At 54.2% G+C, this 21,297-nt stretch overlaps 1 protein-coding gene and 1 long non-coding RNA gene across 2 annotated transcripts in view; one reads left to right on the forward strand and one right to left on the reverse strand.

Moving 5' to 3' along the window:
• Nucleotides 1–389: 389 nt before the first annotated feature.
• LOC115032574 lies at nucleotides 390–5,664 on the reverse strand. Its single transcript, XR_003838219.1, has 2 exons — nucleotides 5,472–5,664; nucleotides 390–5,275 (listed from the first exon to the last, which is right to left on the reverse strand). It is a non-coding gene; the product is annotated as an uncharacterized LOC115032574 (long non-coding RNA).
• A 1,263-nt stretch (nucleotides 5,665–6,927) lies between these two features.
• Nucleotides 6,928–21,297, forward strand: part of Bahcc1 (BAH domain and coiled-coil containing 1) — a 60,775-nt gene continuing 46,405 nt past the window's right edge. The window contains exons 1-2 of the mRNA XM_029483812.1: nucleotides 6,928–7,087; nucleotides 10,839–11,239. Coding sequence (XP_029339672.1) covers nucleotides 11,059–11,239 — 181 coding nt within the window. The 5' untranslated portion in view covers nucleotides 6,928–7,087; nucleotides 10,839–11,058. The remainder of the gene's footprint in view (nucleotides 7,088–10,838; nucleotides 11,240–21,297) is intronic.

A 21,297-nucleotide genomic window follows, 5' to 3' on the forward strand; every position in this document is an offset into this window, starting at 1 on the left:
TTTCATTCAGTGCCTGCCCAAGTGGAGTAGGGGAACCGGGGTTTAGTGCTGGCCTGGCCACAGGGCAGGTTTCTCAGACCATCCTGGCTGCTGTGAGAAGATTGTCCCCTGGGAGTTTCCTTTTGGAACCACTTGTGGAGACCTCCCTTGGTTGGGGAGTTAGCACCTCAGCTGGTATTGATGCCCGGGAACTAGGGTGGAATATGTATTCATTCGTAGAGGTCAGGGGAAAAAAATGGATCTATCGACTGATTTTTAATTTAATGGATCAAATGTCCTGCTAACAGAAGAGGCAGTGGAGGTGCCACACTCCAGCCAGAAGCCCCACTCAGGAGGCCCAACTGCCTCTGGGCTTAAGGAGACAGGGCTTTTGACACAGGCACTGCTGCTCAGTGAGAACTCTGAGAGACATTTTATTTGGTTAATAAACATTACAGGTAACCAGACCAAGGGCTCAATTCTCCCCAGAAATTAGGGAGAAGGTGCATAAGTGTTTGTGTTGCCTACTGGTTTCCTTCCAGGAAGGGAATCTTCGGCTGGGTGTGGAAGAAGGCAGAGCTGCAGAACAGACAGGTGTGTCCTGTGGTTGCAGGGTTTTCCTGACTAGGAACCCTCAGTGGGGCAGAAATGGTGGAGGCGGAAGTCAGGCCAAAGCTGGTTTCTCCCAGTATGGGGGGCTTGGAAGAAACAATGGCTGTGGATCCTGCAAACCCTGGCTGGGCCTAGAGGTCAGCAAAGCTAGGTCAAAGGAATCCCTGACACCCAGCCTGTATGTCTTTCCTAGGGACTGGAAGAAGCTTGGGTTTACCCGCCACTGTGAGACCACGCAGCAGAAATCTGGCTCCAGAGACTCCGTGCAGACATACCCTGCCGTCTGACCTGTGCGAACACATTCGCACAGTTGAGATCTGTAAGCCTACAGTAGCTGTACTTCCCGCAAAGCCAGGCTAGGCTGGGTATAGCCAGAGATGGAAGCAGGTGTTCCTGTGGGTTTGATGCCATCTCTACTTTGTGGATCTACCTGGAAGGAACACACACGCACAAACTGACTGGGTACTTGTTCCAAAGCAGGGTCCCTTCTTCAGCCACCCGGCCACGAGAGGCTGATTGTTTACACTTTCCCTGGGCTCCTACAGTCATGGGTGGTGGGGGTGGGCGAGTAGAGGGTACTTCCACCCTGCCACGACTGAGGGCAAGCTGGATCAGCCCAACAGGAAAACCAATCCCTCCTTCTTTAGGCAGACCCCCAAAGCTATCCTCCCAGGCCTCCAAAGACAACCCCGTGCCTCCAGAGCCTTCCCAGGCTTAACAGAAGCCACATCTAGCCTTAGATGAAGAGAGGCCTAGGAGGCTGGATGGAGCTCAGGCCCAGGAAGCTGCTTCTTCAGCTCTGGGGTACGGGGCGTCTTCTGCCTTCCCTGATCCCCTTTAGTAGGAATGTTGCACTATCACTGGTAAAAGGGCCCGGAGAAGCCTGGCAATGGATGCTTCTGCCCTTTATGAAAATCACTTTAATTTACCCCAGATGGGTCTCCTCACTGATAACCTCATGCAACGAGCCCTCTGAATTATGCTTTCCGTGTGAACACACTGGGTTATATTTAGCCACAAATTACGACTGTGTTTAACAAGCACCTTTCCAGCGCAGGGAGGGGGCTGGGCAGCCTCCTGACCTGGTTGGAGAAAATCAGCAACAACAGAATTTAAACCTCCCTGGGAGGAAGCTGCCGTGGTGGCTGGGGAAGCTGTTTATCCGACTTCAAAGTGGTCTGGGGCTTCTCTCCTTGCTTTTTAAAACTTAGAAGCAGGTCTGTCTGTCTATGCGGCCTTGAAGGGAAAACCTGTGCCTCCCACAGGGGTCCCTCCGGCTTGAGCCAGCTTCAATTTAGCAAAGCTCCAGGCTTGGTTTGGAGCGGAGTCAGGGAATGCCTTGGGGAGGATGTTGGCTAGGGGCACAGCCAGGCCTCCAGAGGTGTGTGTAGAAGAGAGGACTCTTAGCAAGCTGGGATCCTGCAGTTCTTCCTTTCCTGCTTCTGTGTTTTTGCCCCTTACCTGGGCCTCAGCCCAGCCTCCAGTTGGGAGGGGGCAGGAGCCCACAGATCAGTGCAACACCTCCCGCCCCCTTTACCTCTGTGCCTGGCTAAATAGATGGGCTCTGTTTGAAAGTTCCTTTCTTGGGGGGAGAAGCCCTTTTACCTTGCGATGGGCACCCCCATTCTCTTCTCTCACTCCCAGGCACAGAGCACCAAGCCGGTACCTCTGGGGAATACACGTGTATCTGGGGACAGAACTGAGGACTTGGCCACACTAAGACCCTTCTCTACGGTACTCTTTTTTGGGCCTCAATAGGGCTGCTAGGAAGACCCTGATGTGGTTGAGAAACCTCAGGGAAGGAGCAAGGATCTGAGACCTCCTCTTCCAACCAGTGCCATGGGGCGGCTTTTGAATTGTACCACTTTGAGAAGGGTGTGTGTGTGTGTGTGTGTATGCCCCAACTATCCCTTCAAATCCTGATTCTAGACTGTGGTTGCAATCCCACTGTCGGCTCTCTGATGGGAGGAGTGTCAGCCCCTACCCAGGCCCTCCTGTCCCAACCTTCCCCAGCTTGGCTCCAACCTGCAAGCTACTGTACTGTCCTCGTGCAAACCCTCTCCCTCCGGGTTCCTTGCCCCTCCAGACCCAAAGCTGCAGCTCTCAGGCTCCAGCCTTGGGCCTGGCCTCTGGACTTGGCCCTTTCACTTCTGGTAGGAAGAATTAAGAGTCAATTTTTTTGTCGTCAAGAAATTGTTTCTAATTTGCCCTCTGACTAATGGCCCAGGGAACAATGGAGAGACACCCAACACACAATTACCCCGCAGAGCAGTGGCGGCTCTGCCGCTGTTCTCTGGCCCAAGCAGGCATTTTCAATTTTATGTAACTCGAGATACACCCCCACCCCCTTGTATTAAAAAGTGATTATTTATTCAATGAGTTCACACAGTAGGCTCTCTGTCATTTGGGAGCTGGGAGGCCTAGGCCTGCTTCCAGTCTCCTGCCTTGTAAGGGCAGTGGGGGAATGCTGGAGGAGGTACCAGGGTTTGTGGGTAATGGGCTGCTCTGACTACCGGTTAGTCAGTTGTAATTGAGAGTGCTTGTACGTGTGTGACGTGTGTCGGTGTGTTGTGAGATTCAAACTGTCTTTTTAAATTACATTTATTTATTTTTATGTGTGCCTGCCTGCGTGCTGCATTGCCTGGCCTGCCTGTTCCAGAGAGTCAGTTCCCTTCTCCTACCACAGGGGTACCAAGAGATCACAAGATCTAAGGCAGGTGATGGGTGTGACGTGAGGCTCACACACACATGGATGCTGTGTGACCCCACAGAACGAGCATGTAGACAGATCACATGTTCAAAACTGCACAAATGTTCATGGGCACACACGCTATTGCCTGATGAAGTCTGATGTATGAGCAGCACAGCTGCCTATGTAGGGCATGCGACAGGCTGTGGAGGTGGCCGGTGCATCCATAGGCCATTGTGCCCTGGGCTAGCGATTGGGTGTCTGTGGTTGCAGCGTTAATAACATACAATTTTTTAAAACTTCAGGTGGCAGCAGAGACGCCAGTGCAAAGACTGACCTATGGCTTATAGTCCTGTCTCCTCTACTCTTTTTAACACCCCCCCCCTTTCCCTCTAGATCCTGCAGTTCCCCACCTAAAGGGTCATGACCCCTTTGGCAAACCTGTGTCTCCAAAAATATTTACATTACAATTCATAACGGTAGCAATACTGCAGTTATGAAGTAGCAACGAAAATAGTTTTATGGTTGTGGGTCACTACAACATGAGGAACTGTATTAAAGGGTCGCAGCACTCGGAAGGGCGAGAAGCACTGCTCTAGAAAGGACCCTGATCCTCACGCCATGTTCTTCTAAAATGAAAAACATTTGTTAGTTTTGGATAGCAGGAAGTCAAGGAGGAAACCAGGATGGTTTGCTCCGAGCAGATAGCGAGCCCAGCCAGACATGCCCGGGCCCGCCCGGGAGGCCGAGCCCTGTGAGAGGAACACGGGAGCTTATTTTGGTCTTGTGGAACTGCCGGGGGCTGTGCGCCCGCGCTGGGCAGCTGCCAGCCTCTGGCGGCATCCAGAGGCGCGTCGGCAGCTATTTGCTGTAACAACTATTTTGAAACAGTACTGAGCGAAGGAGGAAAAAGGCCACTAGACTTAAGTGAATGCTGAGGTTAGAGAGGACGCAGAGGTGGGAGCGAGACAGCAAGGAGCCGAGGCCTTTCACACTCTGGGAGCCTCTTGGGGATGTGAGACGACACAGAACGGGGTGGGGGTGGACACAGAACATGGCGGGGTTGGAGACAAATCCTCATGCCCAGCTTTTAGGGATCCGGCGGTGCTGATCCCCAAGATTCTAAACCGGCTTGAGGAGGAAAGAAACCTCGCGTTCTCGTGTCTAGCAGCAGGCCTGAGTGCGGATGGATTACCGGTGTGCCCTTCTGACTGTCTCCACCCGCCCAGGAGGGATAGATCCCACACTTTGAGATCTTCCCGGTCCAGCCTAAGAGGACCCGGGTTACGCAAAATGAAAGAGTGGGTGCGGAGCTGTCTAGGCGCACCCCTCCCCCACAACGGCCTCCCGGGTCCCCTCGAGGTTGCAGCAGCTCGGGGGATTGCCACGCAGTGTCCTTGTACATCGAATTATTTTTGTCTCTCTCTCTCTTTAAAATTCTTTTCCTTTTTTCTTTTCCTTTTTGAAGGAACGGATAGGGTAAGGGAGAATACTTTAAACGGGGAGATAGATATAAAGATTCCTGGATCGGTAAACAAAGTCAATGAAAGAAAATAGCGAGGAACTTGAATTCTACGCACTCAGAAAATCTGCGGCTTGCAAGGGATGCTTACACCAACCGAGAACAGGGGCGCTCGCGTCCCGGGGTCTCCCGTGGCCAGCAGCGGTTTCTCCCGAGCCGGGAAGCTCCTCTCCGTGCGTGCGAAGCGGGAAACGGCTGCCCGCCGCTGGAGGGACCAGAACAACGGAGCTCACCTCAGGCCAAGCCCAGCCGGCGTTCGCCGTCGGGTCACCACCGAGCCACCGGGAGCCGGAATCCGCGCCCATCCCGCACAGGATGGCCTGATTCAATCGCGTACTGGATCTGCAGGAGATGCGCCTCACCACAGCTCGTGCGCCCCGGCGCGCAGCGATCGCCGCGCTGGGGAGGGCGCAATCGCCGGCTGGCCTCGCGTCTCCACCCCGCAGTCAGGCTCGTGTGCCCCGTCCGGCGGCCTGCGGAGACCCCGGCTTACCTAGAGCGGACAGCGGGCGAAGCCCGGTCGCTAGCTAGGGGGAAATCCGGGAGTCCCCGCCCGCCGCCCCCATCCTCCCAGGTCAGCGCGGCCCGCAGGGGGCCAGGCCGGCCCGGCAGTGCGCCCGCTTCTCCTTTCTCTTCAGATGCCTTTGATCCCCGGGCTCTCCGCCGCACCTCGGCTCGGGAGCTGCCTGGGTCGGCCCGCGGGGATCCTGGAAACCGTCCCCGGTTTATCTCCTTTCATCAAGCGGCCTTGGGCAGCCTTGAAACCGCGGAGCCAGTAATTGCTTTTTTCAGGAGGCCTGGTGCGGACTGGATAACAGCCAATCAGCGCCTTGTTTACACTTAGTGATGGACAGCCCGCTGGCAAAGTGCCAACCAATCGTGGCCGTTTCGCTGAAGCAAGGGAGGCGGGGAAAAAGAGGAGACCACAGATCTCAGATTTAACTCCTTTGTGTCCTCGCAGGAAAGAGACTGGAAAAATCCAAAGGAATATAGCTGTGTCGATTGGCATCTACTTAAATACACCCCCCCCCAACACACACAGAAAAAGAGAAGCAGAAATTATGTATTCATCGCCACTAAGACATCACCTCTACTTCTTGAGAATAAATAACATTTGGGTAGGCAACCAAATTCTAACCGAAATATTTGCTTGCAGAATATTTTAAAAGCGCTTTGATTCTGATTATGATAAAGAGAATTGTTTAGAGGCTGTTTTCCATTGTGGAGAGAAATTTGCGAATATGCAGGGACAGGCCCTGAAAAATGCTAAGCATGGTTTTCACACCATGACAACCACCCCTAAAATTATCAAGTAAAGATATTTTTAAAATCTAGGGGCTGATAGAAAAAGTAAATCCTTATCTTGGCAACAGAGCCTCGATTTTCATTTCGATTGTTGCTGCGCTGCAAAGTGTGGCGGAGGGAGATAATAATTGAGAGCGGACAGATAGATGGCTGGCGAAGAAAGGTACAACTGCCTCTCGGGCAGGGGGAGGAAGGGCATTTATGAAGCCTGTGGGCATGCCTCAGGCCGAAGTGTATTCCTAGTTTGGGTGGGGGGGTGCCTGGGAGTGGAGGTACATCAGGGTAACTCAGAATCTGCGCTTGGAAGTTGGGCCTACGTGCAGCAGGTTCTGCCACCTGCCAGACAGACCCTTGGTATGGACAGAGCATCTGGTTTACAGCGTGAGGCTATTTCTTCTTTTTTATTCTGTGCATAAAAACAATCAAAAATGCCCCAAACCTTACACCTGACAAATTATGGAAAAACAAAACCGCAAGTCTCCCCTGGACACGGACACCCGTTCTCACTATCCCTAGATCCTCTCCCGCCCTGCGCCACCACATTCCCATTCAGCAGCAATGATCTGCGCAAAGGAGCTGCGCAGTCGCTGGGCTTGAATTAGGCGCCATCAGGCTTGGTAGTAGCCCTGCTGCTCCCTGATTGGCAGCTCCCTGGCCCGGCGCCAGCCTATTGGGAGGCCTGTTTACGCCGAATGAGTGGCACGAGCTCAGGGCCGTGGAGGGCCGAGCAGCCAATCAGCGCTCGGGCTGCTCCGGGCTGAGTGGCACGAGCTTATTAGTATGCAGGGCCCGTGGCTCGCCGCGCCGGGCTGCAGGTTTGAGAGCCGCTCTGGATGGGCTCGCTAGAGTCGTTGTTGTGGAAGCCGTGCATTCACAGTGCAACAGTCAGCACATTGAAAATACCAATAGGAATACAAACCAAAGTCACATTTACTGATTTAATTGTATTGCATTCAATTGTATCCTGGAAACAGCCTCCAGTAAGTAACTCAAATTGCTTTCATTTTTAATTTTTTTTGCTATTTTTATTATTTTATTATTTTGGTTTTTGGGGGTTTACATTTTTAAGCAAAAGAAATTCAGGATTGTGATGTTAAATAATAGCGCTTCCCTTTTAAAATCCGTTATGATGTTGAAAGGCTTTTTTTTTAAAGATGGACTATATATATGAGTACGATATTTTTTCCTCTGAAAAATTTTATCGATCGGTTTAAAATTCCCCCCGTAATGCGTCCTTGCTTTGCTCTGAGCGCTTGTTGTCTCGATCGACACCCTGCATTAAAAATAAATTATCGAGACAGGACAGAGACCGCCAACCTTCGTTCAGGAAGAGCCTCGCGGGTAGCCCCGAATGGACAGTCAGTGAGAGCCCAGTTCTGGAGGAACCAGGAGCGAACCCCAATTATTTGCTCCCCCATCTTACTCCCCTCCCCCAGCAATCTTGAATGGGCTCCGCCCGGTCGTTCCGTGGCGCAGGGAACGGTCGGCTCTCCGTGGCCACCGCCGCTGCTTTCCGGGCCTCAGTGAGGGGACAGGAGATTAGAGGGGTACTGGCAGGTTTTCAGGTTCCGCTCCCCACAGACTTAATTCTTTTCAGAACATTTCCTTTTTTTCCCTCTCTGGGGGAGTTGGGGTGGAGGAGGGGGGCTGAACAGTGGGGCGTCTTCATGCTGCGCGTTCTGGGCAGCACGCGGGCTCAGGCCAAGACCCGCGTGGCGTGGTCCGGGGACCGGTCCATTCCCCAGAGCGGGGGTCTTGCAACACCCAGTCCCCGTTCCTAGCTGGGCTGATGGGGGGGGGCGGGTTTCGCAGGGAGCGGGTTGTGAAGCGACGCTGAATCCATTCGCTCCTGGCGCGCTCCTGGCTGCGGCCTGGCCTTGCAGGCCCCATTGCGCCCACCCGCGCGGGAAACTCGGCAGGAGGGAGCCCACGGACCCCAGAGCTTGGCCTCCAGCGGAGGACAAAGGCGTCTCAGACCAGGCGTTTCGATGCGAAATTTGAAAACAAAGCAAACCTTAAGGAGCTGGGGGTACGAGTGCTGGCCAAGCCTCGGGAGGGAGCGCAGTTCTGGGGGTCACGCCCAGCCACCCGGGGGAGGATTTCTGGGGTTCGGGTTCTTTAGATGTGCTCTCGTCGTTGGCTCTCCGGCCGCGCGCGGCTCTTTGCCCGCTGCCACTGTTTCCTCTGGTCCAACCCTGACCGGGGTCCATTGCGGTGTCTTGTCCCGGGGTTTGGCTTGGGGAGGCCTCGGAGCCTCGGGACTCGGCGATCTGCTGCATCTCAGCTTCCGGCCACGGCTCTCGGTCTGTGGCCTCAGCTTCTGCCCTTACTCGCTCCGTATGGAGCCGTCTTTCCCAGGCCCTGGGCGCGAGCAGACCGGGGCGGCGCGGCAGCTCTCGGGCAGGACAGAACACAAAGAAAAGTCCCCTCTAGTCCGTTCAGAAGCGCAACGGCGGGTACGGGAGACACAACCCACCCCTTGTTTGCGTAGAAAGTCTAGCAGGCTTGTGAGAAAGGTAGGAACGAGCAGGCGATAGGCCCGCAGGGGGTGGAGAGTAAAGCCACTGCATGAGCTCAGAGCCCGCGTCCCGAGAATCGCCAGCAGTCCCCACTTTCTCTCCCACTTTGAAATGTCTTACTGGGGGTGGGGGGCCCAGAACAAAAGCCCAGCGCACACGACTCCCGGGAGGCCGTCGCGAAGCCTTGTACCGCGGGCGCAGCCTCCGACCCCACTCCGGCCCTCGGCGCCTTTGAAGCGGCAGGTTCCTGACCTCCCTCCCCTTCCTCCTTTCCCTTTGTCCTGCTCGGCGCCCTCCGGGGCTCGAGAGGCGCCGGCCTGGGTTGGGGCGCGCAAGTCCCTCTCCATCCCCGGGCAGCCCATCCTCTGACCCCGGCGCCAACAACGCCTCGGCCTTATTTGAGCCTTCCGCGCCGTGGCTATCGCCGAATAGGCCCGCGCGGTGGAGAAGCGAGTTATTTGTTGGACCCGGGGAGAGTGAAGCTCCCCAGAGGGAAGAGAGCCCCAAACCCCTTTGTATGCAGTTCGAGCACAAAGAGAAGTCTTTGTGTAGTCCCGTTTATTTACAATGCAAAATTCTCCGGATAAATATTAAAAAAAGCTTATCAGCTGAGCAAATATGTATTCACTTAATACATTATGTTTTCGGTTATAGATTAAATCAGACACAAAATAGTGTGCAAATAAGACAGTGTAGAACCCAGAGCATAAAATATAGCAATTTTAAATGGTATTTACGAAATAGAAAACATCTTAATCGCTTTGTTGTCACGGTGGGATGGCTTTAAAAAAGGTTTTGATTGTCTGCAAAGTTCACAGTTAAGAATATCTCCATTCTATTGGAACTGAGATGAAGTATTAAAACAATGCGTATTTCGGAAATAAGGAGAGAAGTATTCGAAATGGAGGAGGGCCGAGAGACTTTGGTCGCACGTGCATGGTGGTGTACAGTTTATTTCGCTTGCTCGGTTGCTCTTCTCAGAGTTGAAATTGTCTCCGATTTCGCCCGGGAGCAGACTTCCGCGATGGGAGGGGTAGAAGAAAAAGGAGAGGAGGGTCATTTTAAGCCGGCCCTGCCCGAGATGGGGATGGAAGACCCGAGGACACGGGTCTGCTGGGACCCAGACGCAGGAGAAGGCTGAGCTATGCTTGGTCTGTGCTCCTTTGCAGGATCGACCTAGGTGCCACGCGAAGACCAGCCTTGGTTAAGTGATCCCGGGCAGGCGCTGAATGGAGAAACATTGTGGCCGATTTGGGAGGCAGAGAGAAAACAATTTCTGACTCTCTGAGCCCCCTCCCTCCCAAACCCCCAATCCGCAGAGGAAGATCCTGGGCGAATTTGATTGGGGGGCGGGGTGATTGTTCCAGCCTCACCGGGAAGCTCCGGGCTCGGGGACAGCAGGCCAGGCACTGCGGCGTAGCGGCCCAGGTGATGCCGGTGGCGGTCGAGGGGCGCCCGGAGCTCCGGGACGCCAGTCTGGGGTTGTGGCACAATGCTGGGGGGGTGTGGGGGGAGGTGGTCCCACTGGGGCTGAGTGGGGGACGACATTCAAAAGAATGGACTGAAAGACGCATGGGGGGGATGGGAGAGAGGAGAAAAGGAAGGTTATTTTAAAAAGAACTCTTGAGTTACAATCAATAAAATTACTCGCTTAATTAGCATGGTTATTCGGTTAAGCGGAATGTAGTAAAAGCTGGACTTCAGAAAGACGGGCGGGGGTTGGGGGGGGCGAAGCGTGGACCCAGGGCTTTTTCCTCCGAGACACCTTTGGGCAGCGGGGGAGGGGAGAGGGTGTGCGTGTGTGTGAGTGTGTGTGTGCGCGCGCGTGCGAGTGTGCGTGATGGCTTCGCAGATTTGGGTTTTTATCACCCAGCGGAGCCAGCAGCCTCTTCGCAACGGCGCCTTCGCCGCAGGGACTCTCAGGGACCAGAAAGGGAAGCTGCGCGCAGCGCGGTTGGGTTGCTTCTGGCTCTTGCAGGCCAAGCGTGGCTCGGACGGTGCGTGTGTGCTCGCGGACCCGCGTGCAGGGCGGCTCCAATGACCCGGCGCGTAAGCGTGTGCAGTAGGGAGTCCTCCGAGCGCTCCCAGCCTTGCTGTCCGGTCTGAATGCCACTCGTGTTGGCGCGCGAGGAGGGGGCCGGTAGCGGGAGGGGCGGGTACCCCGGGCGAGAAGAACCCCTAGTCACCAAGTCTCTTTTGCTTGCCTCTGCAGACCATGGACCTGCACGGCGGTCGCCGGCTCGGAGCGTGGCCGCCCGCGGAGAAGCCCAGTCCGCCGGTGTGCTGACCGCCTCGGCTATCTGTGCCTCCGGTGACCCCGGACGCCGCCTCCAGCGCGCCGCCCGCGCGCCGCCCGCACTCCGAGTCGTTCCCAGGCCCCGGCCACGCTGCTTGCTGGAGGCGGCGGCGGCGGGCCGGGGCCGGGGCCCGGCATGGATGGCCGAGACTTCGCGCCGCCGCCGCATTTGCTATCGGAGCGCGGGAGCCTGGGCCACCGCAGCGCCGCCGCCGCCGCCGCGCGCCTCGCCCCCGCCGGCCCCGCCGCGCAACCGGCCACGCATTTCCAGCCCGGAAAGTACTTCCCGTCGCCGCTGCCAATGGCTTCGCACACAGGTCAGTGTCCGGCCGGGACGGGTGCGGTGCGGGAGGCCCTGCTGCAGCCAGCAACAGTGCCCAGTGCAAAGAGCGCCCTCCCCTCCGTTCCTCTGAGCAGTTCTTGGAGCTTCGGTTTCATTTCCCTGCGCAATGCCGAGCGGGCCGCGCTCTCGAGCTTGCTCGCGCCGTTTCCAGCAGCCTTTCCCGGGCTACCCTGGGTCACGCCGGGAAGCCGGAGAGCAGGCATCAAACCAAGCCTTCAACTCCCAGCCACCCTCCCCCACTCCTTTCTGCAGAAGTAAATTCTGCGGAAGCCTCTTTTCTGCATTTTGCATTCACCTCGTTAAGACGTTCAACGTCTGAGACACGGTGGCGCATTCTGCAGGGACAGAACGACTGTGCGGCTGGGGGAGGGGGCCAGGGCGCGTCCGGCCCGCGGATTAGAGAGCAGTGTGCGCCCGGGGAGCGCTAATGGGAACTGCTAGTGTAAGACGAGAAAATCCTGTTTCTATATAAAGCCTTGAAGTGTCAGGGCGAGAATGGGTTTGCAGGGGATGCATGCGCTTTAACAAGTGCCTTTGGTATCCTGCTAACGCCGAACTAAGCGTGGCCCCGAGTGCGGACCGCGCATCCCGCACCGCGGGAACTCAGAGCGGCGCCCCGCTCGGGATTTCGGTGCAGGCGAGTCCGTGCGCTTTAGCTTCAAGACCAGAGACCCGGAGTTGTTCTGATCATTCCCGGCACGCCCCCTTGTTGCGGCCCACTCATGTCCCCTTCCTCGAGGGGTGTCCTTGATAGCGCCGACCCGGTCGGTCTCTGGAGCGAAGCCGCAGCTGGCGGGGAAGTCACTGACCAGCGTGGGCGGAGCTGGGGGAGCCTGAGGGACTGCGCGTGGACCTGCTGGGTCACCCTCGCAGGTCGGCTTGCTTTTGTTTACAGTTTATTCTAAACATCAGAAATATTATTTGCCGCTTTTATTTTTCAGTTTGGCAGTAACAGTTATTATTATTAGCTTGATGAACCGTGAATAGTAATAAAATTATATCTGCTTTAATGGGATTACAATTAGTTTGTGGATTAAAACGGATGGCAACGGCAGGGCTAGAAGGGAAAATGTTGGAAGGGAAGGCAGTCAAAAAGAAAAAAATACATTTAAAAAAAAATCCTTGAAATTGCTTAATTAATAAAGGGCCCCCAGTTTTTACCGCACGAGGTTAGTCTGAGTGAGCAGCCCCAGGCTAGAGTGGCCAGCCTCCTGTGGGGTCAACCCCACACTGCCAGCTTGTCTTTCCAGCTGGAGCCTCAGCCAGCTCTGCCTTCCTCTCTGTGGATCGGTTTTCTTTCTTTCTTTTTTTCTTTCTCACCATTTTCTACCCCTTCTAGATTTATAACGGGAAAGAGAAAGAAAAGTACTTGATTGAGCAATTGAATTTAAAATATCTTTTCCCAATATCCTTGTTGTTATTGTGTATTCTTACCGGGGCACTGAGATACTACCCACTCATCTCAGACCCACTGGGGAGCGGAGGGAGGGCTTTGACATGCTGGTGGCAGCAGAGGGGTCAGTGCCCAGCTTCCACACTGGCCTCAGCTTCTGGTGGCAGGCTGGGGAGGCTGAGTCTGCAGGGTTGAGGAACAGAGAGGAGGCCTCTGCCCTCTTCCTCCAGTGTTCAGTGCCCTCCACCCTGGTAGGTCACCGTGCTGCAGAGAGCAGGGTTTCCACAGTAGTAGCTAGGCTGGTGAGGGCTGTGCCCCCTGGGGGGCAGCTAGGCCAAGCCCAGTCCCCTTCAGTTCAGGTCACTGCTGCCCCAGCCCCCTCCCCCGTCTCCCGCCCTTAGCCCAGCCAGCTCTTGGCCAGCAACCATTTCTTCCTTTTCCCCCTTGTTTCCAGATCTAGGTAATACCCAGTCAGGTGGGAGTGTGGTGAAGTGGCCTGGACCTTTGTCTTGCTCATGCTAACTTGGACCACGTGGTTCTTGGACTACAGGCCGCAGAGAGCTGTGAGAAACTGTACCAGGTCCTAGTCTGTGACCCCACACCCTTCCTGCTTCCTTATACACCGGGGGGCCCTAGAGGGCTCCCTCTTTCAGTGCTAGAGGGCCATGTGTCTCCTGCTTCCCGAGGCCCAGTTTCCATCCCCTTGGGTGCCGGAGGAACCTATTGTGTTTGGAGATGCTGGACTGGGTTGGGATGGGAAGCCTGTCAGGGCTGTGTGGGGCTGGAAGCCTTTTGCAATTGTTAAGAGGCAGGATAGCCAGGATTTCGCATTCATTCTTAGAATCTTGCTACATGTATTTTTAAAACAGTAGTTATATCAAGATCCCTGTACTTTAGTCTGTGTCTGTGTAGATCCTCATTTAGAGAGGGAAAAAGATGGGATGAAGTTAAGGAATTTGTCTTTAGGTCTTGGGTGTGGATTTTGTGTGAGGATTTCCAAATGGCCACCTTCTCCTATTCTCCCTCTCCCTGTGGCCCATAGGCCAAGGCTGCAGCAGTCCAGTCTGCCCCTCCCTGCCCCAACTGCTGAGTTGAGAGCAAAATAGCTGGGGTAGAATCTTCCCTGATTCTGCGTAGGATGCAGACACCCGAGCTGCGGCCCCGTGGCCCGGTTCCCCAGGAACGGCTTTCTTGTATACTCTCCCCACCTGCCTGCTCAGCCTGGGTTAAGGGTCTCTCCACTTCCTGCCCTCCTTCTTTCCCACCTGGTACGTGGATGGTGTCAGCTTGCGGGACCCTACGGGGCGGGGGCGGGGGAGGGGGCGGGGGGGGGTTGATGATGATGGGCTCCCGGGAGTCTTCCATTGTTTTCCGGAACTGAAACTGCCGGTAGCTTTATATCCGAGCTGTAGGTTTATGGTAAAGAGCTGCCCCCTTAACCTTGTCACTGAGAGGTGCAATTAAAATGTTTGGAATTATTATTTTTAGTTCAGTGTTAGATTTTTTTTTTTTTTTGTCTTTAATACAGATGGTCCGGAGGAAAAGCTGTGAAATCTAGGGATGGGGGAAAACATACAAAAAAGGAAAAAAAAATCAGCATGAACTAATCTAGGTTTTTCTCCCCCGTGCTCCTGCCTGCAGTTGCTTGGGGATCTCTTCTCTCCCCGGGAACGGGTTTAATCAGGAGGCAGCTGGCTCGGGGAGAAACTCGGGAGCCCTGTGCTCGGACGCCCCTCCCCCCTTCCGGCTGGGTCAGCTCCTGTCCTATCCTAGAGCTCCCCCCTAGGGCTGGGGCTCCACCAAGGGGCTGGTTCACTTCTTGGTGTGAATTCTCTTTTTGGACTCTTCTCCACCCCCTTTGGCTTTGGGATGCGATTTAGCTTGGCCTGTGCAGCCATGTGTCTTGGCTACAGCTTTGGGGGGATTCAGGCAGGCCCTTTCTGGAGGGAGACTGCCAACCTATTTCCTGTTAAAGGCGCTTTGGATGACCAGTCTCTAAAGTAAAATAAAATTACCAACCACCCAGACTCCGCCTAGCCTCATAGATTTAAAAAATAAAATAAATAAAAAGACAATTTCCTGTGTGAAAAAAAAAGACCCCATCAAAGGTGTCCCCACTCGTCAAGTGGGAATTTTTTTTTTGTAAAGAAAAAAATACATTTTCGTAAATACCTCATTAACTCCACTGCACGATAGAGTGTCTCTGCAGCAGTTACCAACATTAAGTAGGTGTGAAAAGAGTTACCTTCCAAGCTTCTACCTATCCTGCTCTGTCAGTGACAGAGCTAGACATCAAAGCTGCCGCTGTACCCAACGGAGCCGCGGGGATCCGGGAATCTGGCGGCTGCATAGACTTGGGCCGGCTGCGGCAGCCGCGCCCGCTCCACCAAAGCTGTTTTTGGAATGTGGGTTTTTTCTCAGTGGGGCCTAGGCTGCCACCATGTCTGATTATTCCTATAGGGAAACATCGAGTCCTCCGGTGGAATATCCAAGGCACGTGAGCAATAAGGCGAATCGGTGGCCGGGGCAAGGGTGACACAGTGCAAATGGCACATCTCCCCGGAAAATACCGCACCCCCAAACACTACTCAGTTATTCTTAGAAATCTCCCTGGGTTCCCTGTGAGACAGGGTTCAACAGCCCGCACAGACAGGACAAAAAAACGCATAGGAGGCAGTTAGGATAACATGGATGTGGCTAAAAATACCCCTCAGAAACACACATAAAAAAGCCAAATCCAACAACAGAACGAGCTAAAAATATTCCAGGCTTTGGCAAAGAGCACAGAGTTAAATAAATTATACAAGAGCCATTCATGGGAGCAAGTTGACTTTCTCTCTTACGGGAACTTGGTTCAAGCTAATAAAAATAATAATTTACTAGCCACTGAGCTTTGCGTGAGTTTAAATTTAATTGGTGGGGCTTCTGGCGTTTGTCACTTCTTGGCGATTAGTGGGCTTGCCCTGGCCTAGGGCGGGGGTGTGGTGGGGGATGGGGGTGCCGAGGCCAGGGTCCCAGGCATCAGAGAAGGGTCTCTGGGGGGCAGAGCTCAGTGCTAATACAGGAGGCCGGAGGAGGCAGGAGGCAGCTTGGGGTTCTTCCAGGAAGACAGAGAAGGAACAAGCCAAGCTTGGCTATTTTAATTTGATAAATGATTGTACACCTTTAAGAGTGTGTTTTAACAATCAAGATACACTCCAGCAAGTTGATAGGATGTTCGCTGTCAACTTACATATGTCATCAGAGCGGGCTGTGAACATAAATAACGCGGGAACTTCAGGACGCTCTCGGGCTCTCAGGGGAGGCAGCAGGTCGCACCCCAACCTCTCACCCCCACACCCACACCCATTCTCTCTGTCTGTGTCTGGAGGTCCTAGCCAGAGAGGTGAAGGGATGTGGGAATGAATGTGTCTTTCTATTTGTGAGATTTGGTCAGGACCGTCCTCTCTGAGGAGGTCTCTCCCGCCAAAATAAAAGGGACCAGGACTTCTTGTTCAGAAAAAACATGTGGAGTTAGGCAGTGGATTTTTAAGTGAATCCAGTTTCCTGGCATTTTAAACTTCCACTCTGGTGAGAGTGTCAGGGTGGCATCCTTGGCTCTCGTTCTTCCCCAACTAAACACCCCCAACTCCCCATTCTATTGACCCCTGTAACTCCCCAAGGACTACATTTCCCAGAATGCCTTGGTCTAGCTCCAGACTCTGAGCCTGGGACCCTCTGGTTCCCTGAACTGGGAATTTCCAAGTACAGATGATAAAGTTCAAGCACAGCCTCTGGGAATCAGGGCTTTCCGGGCAGCGGAAGGGAGCCATGGTGGTCACCCCAGTGCCTCTTTGCCCTTCTTCCTCTGAGGCCCCAGGAGTACTGCCTGTCTTCCTTTTACCACAAACATCTGGCTATAAGTCCCCACAATGGTATATTCTGCCCTATTCCCTGGATCCTGTGCAGAGGCCTTGATTGTGGAGAGCAAAGTCCCAAGAGAGTTCTTCACTAACCCCTCACCCCTGCCCCAGCTCAGCCTGTACCCGAATCCCCCTTCAGAATCACATTGGAGGGGCCTAGTGGCCCTGTCCTCAGCCTGGCACAGCAAGGGAGGTCTTTGCCTATGGAGTCCTTGAGGAAATGCCTTCCTGAGTTATTGACCAATATGACTCTGGAGATTTCCCAAAAGAATCCCAGGACACAGCTGCGCCTCAGGCCCTTTGGCAGGCAGGTCCAGGAGCTCCTTTGTCCAGAGGTTCTGAAGTTCCAGATCCTGCAGGGGAGGTGGCCTGCCCAGGAGGCCTCCAGGTTGGTTGTGTGTATCTCCTCAGTTTCAGACAAGTGGTGAACTAGCTTCAGAATTCCAAGCACGTGCCTTGTCTCTTTGGCAAATTAGGTGACTTACTCTGTCCCATGTCCAACCCCTTTGCCTGCCAGGGAACGTCTCCCCTGGGGTTCCTGGCCCCCATTAACCTCAGGGACCTCATTCTCTTCCCCAATAGACATGGTGTAACAAGCAAAAAACAGAATCACAAGCACCGTGCAAGGCCTAGAAAATCACCTCGCAGCCCTGCCATGCCGGGAAGGAGCAGGGCCTCGAAGGGCCTCCGGCATGGGACGGCACTCCGCTTTGGCTCCGACGCTCTGCCCGCTGACGTTTTTATGGGATAATATACCGTTTAGATCACGCAGGCCTATTTGTCAGTGGGCTGCCCCTGTTTGTCGTAATATATAATACCACTGCCTCCTGTGGCCCTGTGAGCAGCTGCCACCGCAGGCGTGGGGCGTGGGCTCAGGGGAGGTGTCGGTGGGTGCTGAATAAGGGGACGCCCTTGCCCTGGTTCTGGACCAGCTCTGGGTTCACAGTGGACCTCACGCCTGATAGGGAGGTGTCCAGTGTTCAGGCTTAGAGCCGCCGAGCCTCTGCTTGTAGGCTGCAGCTGCAGCTGTCTACATGATTAGATTCCAGATTCTGTGGGCCAGGAAACATCTCTTTCATTCTGACCTGGGGGAGCGAACAGGTGGGTTGGCTCCTGTCCCTTCCCCCCCACCCCCAACCCCAACAAAGAGTCCAGTGTCTGTAGGGGAAGGCTTTTCGGCTGGCCAGACGCACTGCTCATTCTGAGTTAATTGGTAGAGTGTCCACTGTGTGCCTGGAACGGGGAGGGAAGGGCAAACAGCATAGCCCACTCCTCGGAGCAGGGATGTGGAAGATTTTAGGAATGAGGGGGACAGTGGAGTGGAGAACAGGTATGCTCCCCAGGGAAGGCTTCTGAACAGCACACAAGGGTGCGCAAGGCAAAGAAGAGCATGATAAGAGGTGTTATTCTGGGGTGCCCACCCCAAGAGCAGAATCTTACTGTGTAAGAAAAGAACCAAGCAGGGCGTGGTGGCGCACGCCTTTAATCCCAGCACTCGGGAGGCAGAGGCAGGCGGATTTCTGAGTTCGAGGCCAGCCTGGTCTACAAACTGAGTTCCAGTTCAGCCAGGGCTATACAGAGAAACCCTGTCTCGAAAATCCAAAAAAAAAAAAGAAAGAAAGAAAAAAGAAAAAAAGAAAAAAGAAAAGATCCAGCTGGCTATAGTCCTTGTGCAAGAGTGGACTCTGGGTCCATGGACACTCATTCCTACAGCCCGATGGGGGTGGGCTCCTCTGGGCCAGCATTCCGGGAGTGGAGCAGGGTGGGGTGGGGACTGCATTGAGGAGGAAGTGGGAGCCTGAGGTGGGCACCCAGGACACCGTGGGGAAGGAGCTTCCCTTTGGGTAGGTTCCACTTTAGGCCTGGCAGGTTTGTCCCCCCTTTAGAAACAGAAGCCCAAACTACAAACCTGGACATAGCTTTCCAGCCAGCAGCTGGCAGGTGAAGTGCACGCAGGAGCACACACACACACACACACACACACACACACACACCCCAAGTGTACCTGTGACAGTTCACACCTGCTCACTGTTCTCAACACTTTCAGGTAGGCCTTTTCACTGGTTCTGACATTCACATTTGTGCTGGCTCCTAGTGGCCTTCAGGGAATCACATTCCAGTGGCTGTGGCAGAGCCGGGTCATCTGGCAATGGTGGGTCCTTTTCCTCTAGGGCTTCCTGTATCATCTGCTCCAGCCTTTGGTTTCTGCCATCTTCTGATGGAGCAGAGCTGCAGGCCCCATGACCCTCTATGGCACCACCCAAGGCCTCCCTTAAATGTGTGCATGTGCGGTGAGCCCCCTCTGCCTCTCTGGCTCCCCGGGAAGTTGGCTTTTCCCTTTCCTGAACTCCTTTTGAGCTGGCCATAAACAGGTTGAGTGAGCCTATTCCCCTGTGTCAACTGCTTGTCGGTCCTCACCTTAACCCCCTGCCTACCCCATGCTTGGCCACTGGGCCTGGAAATGCTGCCTCGGCTTAGCTCTGCTGTCTCCCTCTCAGATGCTGTGACTTCTTCATCCAAACCTCAAACACACACAACTTGGTGAGGTCTTTCCCAACAAGCTCTCCGCTGTTTCTCTCTTCCTTCGCCTCTCCGCACTCCGGTTCCTCTGTCACTCTCTCTGTTCGTGGTCCCTGTACCTGTCACAGGAAGGACGACCCATACTCAGCCTGACCCTGACTTAGCCCCTTGCCTCACCCCTCCCTATGCAGGCCCCTCTGTCCCTGCCAGTTCTGTGTAACAGAGTAGCCGCTCTGTATCACCCCGGGTCACCTTGTGGGAAACTTGTCTGGAAACCAACCCCCCTTTTTGAGACTTTTTTTTACAACCCTTTGGGTATCCTAAAAATAAACTTTTAATTGTCTTTAAAGTAATACTAAAATCGAAACTAGATTAAATCACAACACATCTTAGGCTAACCCTGAACAAGCCCTTATCATTTCTAAATGCAGATAAGAAAACAACAACAACAAAAAATTGTACACAGCACCATATTTGTCTTTTAAAGCACGGCGGAATTTGTGGTAAATAATAACAAACCAGAATGATCAAGTCCAGAAGGTTCTTCAGTAGGAGGTGAGCAGGGAACACTTCTTCAGATATAGACTAGGAAGGTGAGGGCCACAAGGATGTTAGGACCCGCTGGACCCTCGCCCTGGCAAGCGTAGGACACTGGGTGCTTCATACCTAAATCTGTGCTTCTGTCTTCTGCAGAAGCAGCTCTGTCCCCTGTGTTGCTGGCCACCCTCTAGTGCCTCCCTGTGCCTTCTTGGGGGTTCTCTGTGTGCTCTGGGCGCTCTGTGAAGGCTTAACCACCCTATGGTGCTGTCTCCTCAATGTGTATTCATTAGCTCTTGCAGGATGGTTAACAAATAGCATCACGTTATCCTCGACGTCGGTAGTTCCAAGTCACAGGTGCTTATTATCTCAGATCCTGTGGGTCAGGAATCTGGGCCACAGGGTGGCTTGAAAGGCAGGTAGCTGGTTACCGGTTCTTGCTCCTGGGGCCATCCGGCATCCTTCAGCAGGACAGCATTTTTACTCAGAGCAAACAAGAGAAGAGGGGAAATTGGACAGAGCGCACAGTTTCCACAAGCTCCCCTGGAGGCAATGGCCCCTGTCATGCAGTTAACCCGAGGTTCCACCCATACTTGTGTGCATGTTGGGGTACAGTGGTGTAAATGCCAGAAACACTAGAAACTATCCTAAGGACTCCCGTGGCCATACCAGGCCCCTGCACCCCTCCCGCCCTGGTCTCTGGGTGCACCCCTCCCGCCTGGTCTCTCTCTGGATGCTGACTTACATAGAGACTTATTCTTCGGCTTTCTACCTTCAGATTGAAGCCTCCTTTCTCACTAAGGCCTTCCTGTCTCTCAGCCTTGTTCTGGCCCCTAGGGCTCTCAAAGCTGACTCCACACACACCCCACACCCCACTTCTCTATCCCAGCTTCTCTGGATCCCCCCAGCATTTCTGTAGACCCCCATCGTGAGCGTTCCCTGCTCCACGGGACTCTGGGGACACCTGAAATGTGTAAACCGTCCCTTCTCCCAGTCAAAACACTGCTGTCTGTCTGTCTGTCTGTCACAGACCCCGCAGCCTGAGCCCTGACAGAAGCTTGTTCCCCAACTGTGCCACTACTTAGGGGTCTGTGTGGTTTGTGTGAGAGAGCAAGCCAGGCTGCAGATCGAGTGCAGAATCTCGTGGCTTCCCCAGATTGCAGGCAGAGGCGGGGTGAGGGGATGAGGCTGGAGCCACACAGGCACTCAGAAATCATTAACAACTAAGTTAGAGTGGAACCTCCTCTGGATGGCGCATGGGCCTCATTCTGTGACCTGGACAGCAATAGTTCGTGTCCTCTGATCTGGGCAGAGTTTTCTCCTCTAGTCTTCCCTTTGCCAGCTGTCTGCCCAAGTCGGGTCAGAGTGTGCCCCGGGCCACCTTGGTACTTCCCCATCTGGCCTTGAGCTCATCTAGGCTCCAGAAAAGGCCCTAAGCAGACCTCCACCCTACCCTTGGCCCCCACTTTCCTGTAATAGGCAGCTGGCCCTGAGCCTGATGCTACAAAAAGCTAATCTGAGCACCAGTGTACATCTAGGTGTCAATCACGGTCAAGCTCCTCCTCCAAAGCTGCTGGGGTGGGGGGTGGGGGTGGGGACACTTCCAAGCACCATATGCTACCTTTTCAGCCCCAGCACTGAACCCCCAGCCCCAGTGCCTTCAAACTCTTTTTTTTGTTT

Source organism: Mus caroli, chromosome 11 (assembly GCF_900094665.2).
Source record: "Mus caroli chromosome 11, CAROLI_EIJ_v1.1, whole genome shotgun sequence".
In the NCBI taxonomy this organism is placed as follows: Eukaryota; Metazoa; Chordata; class Mammalia; order Rodentia; family Muridae; genus Mus; species Mus caroli.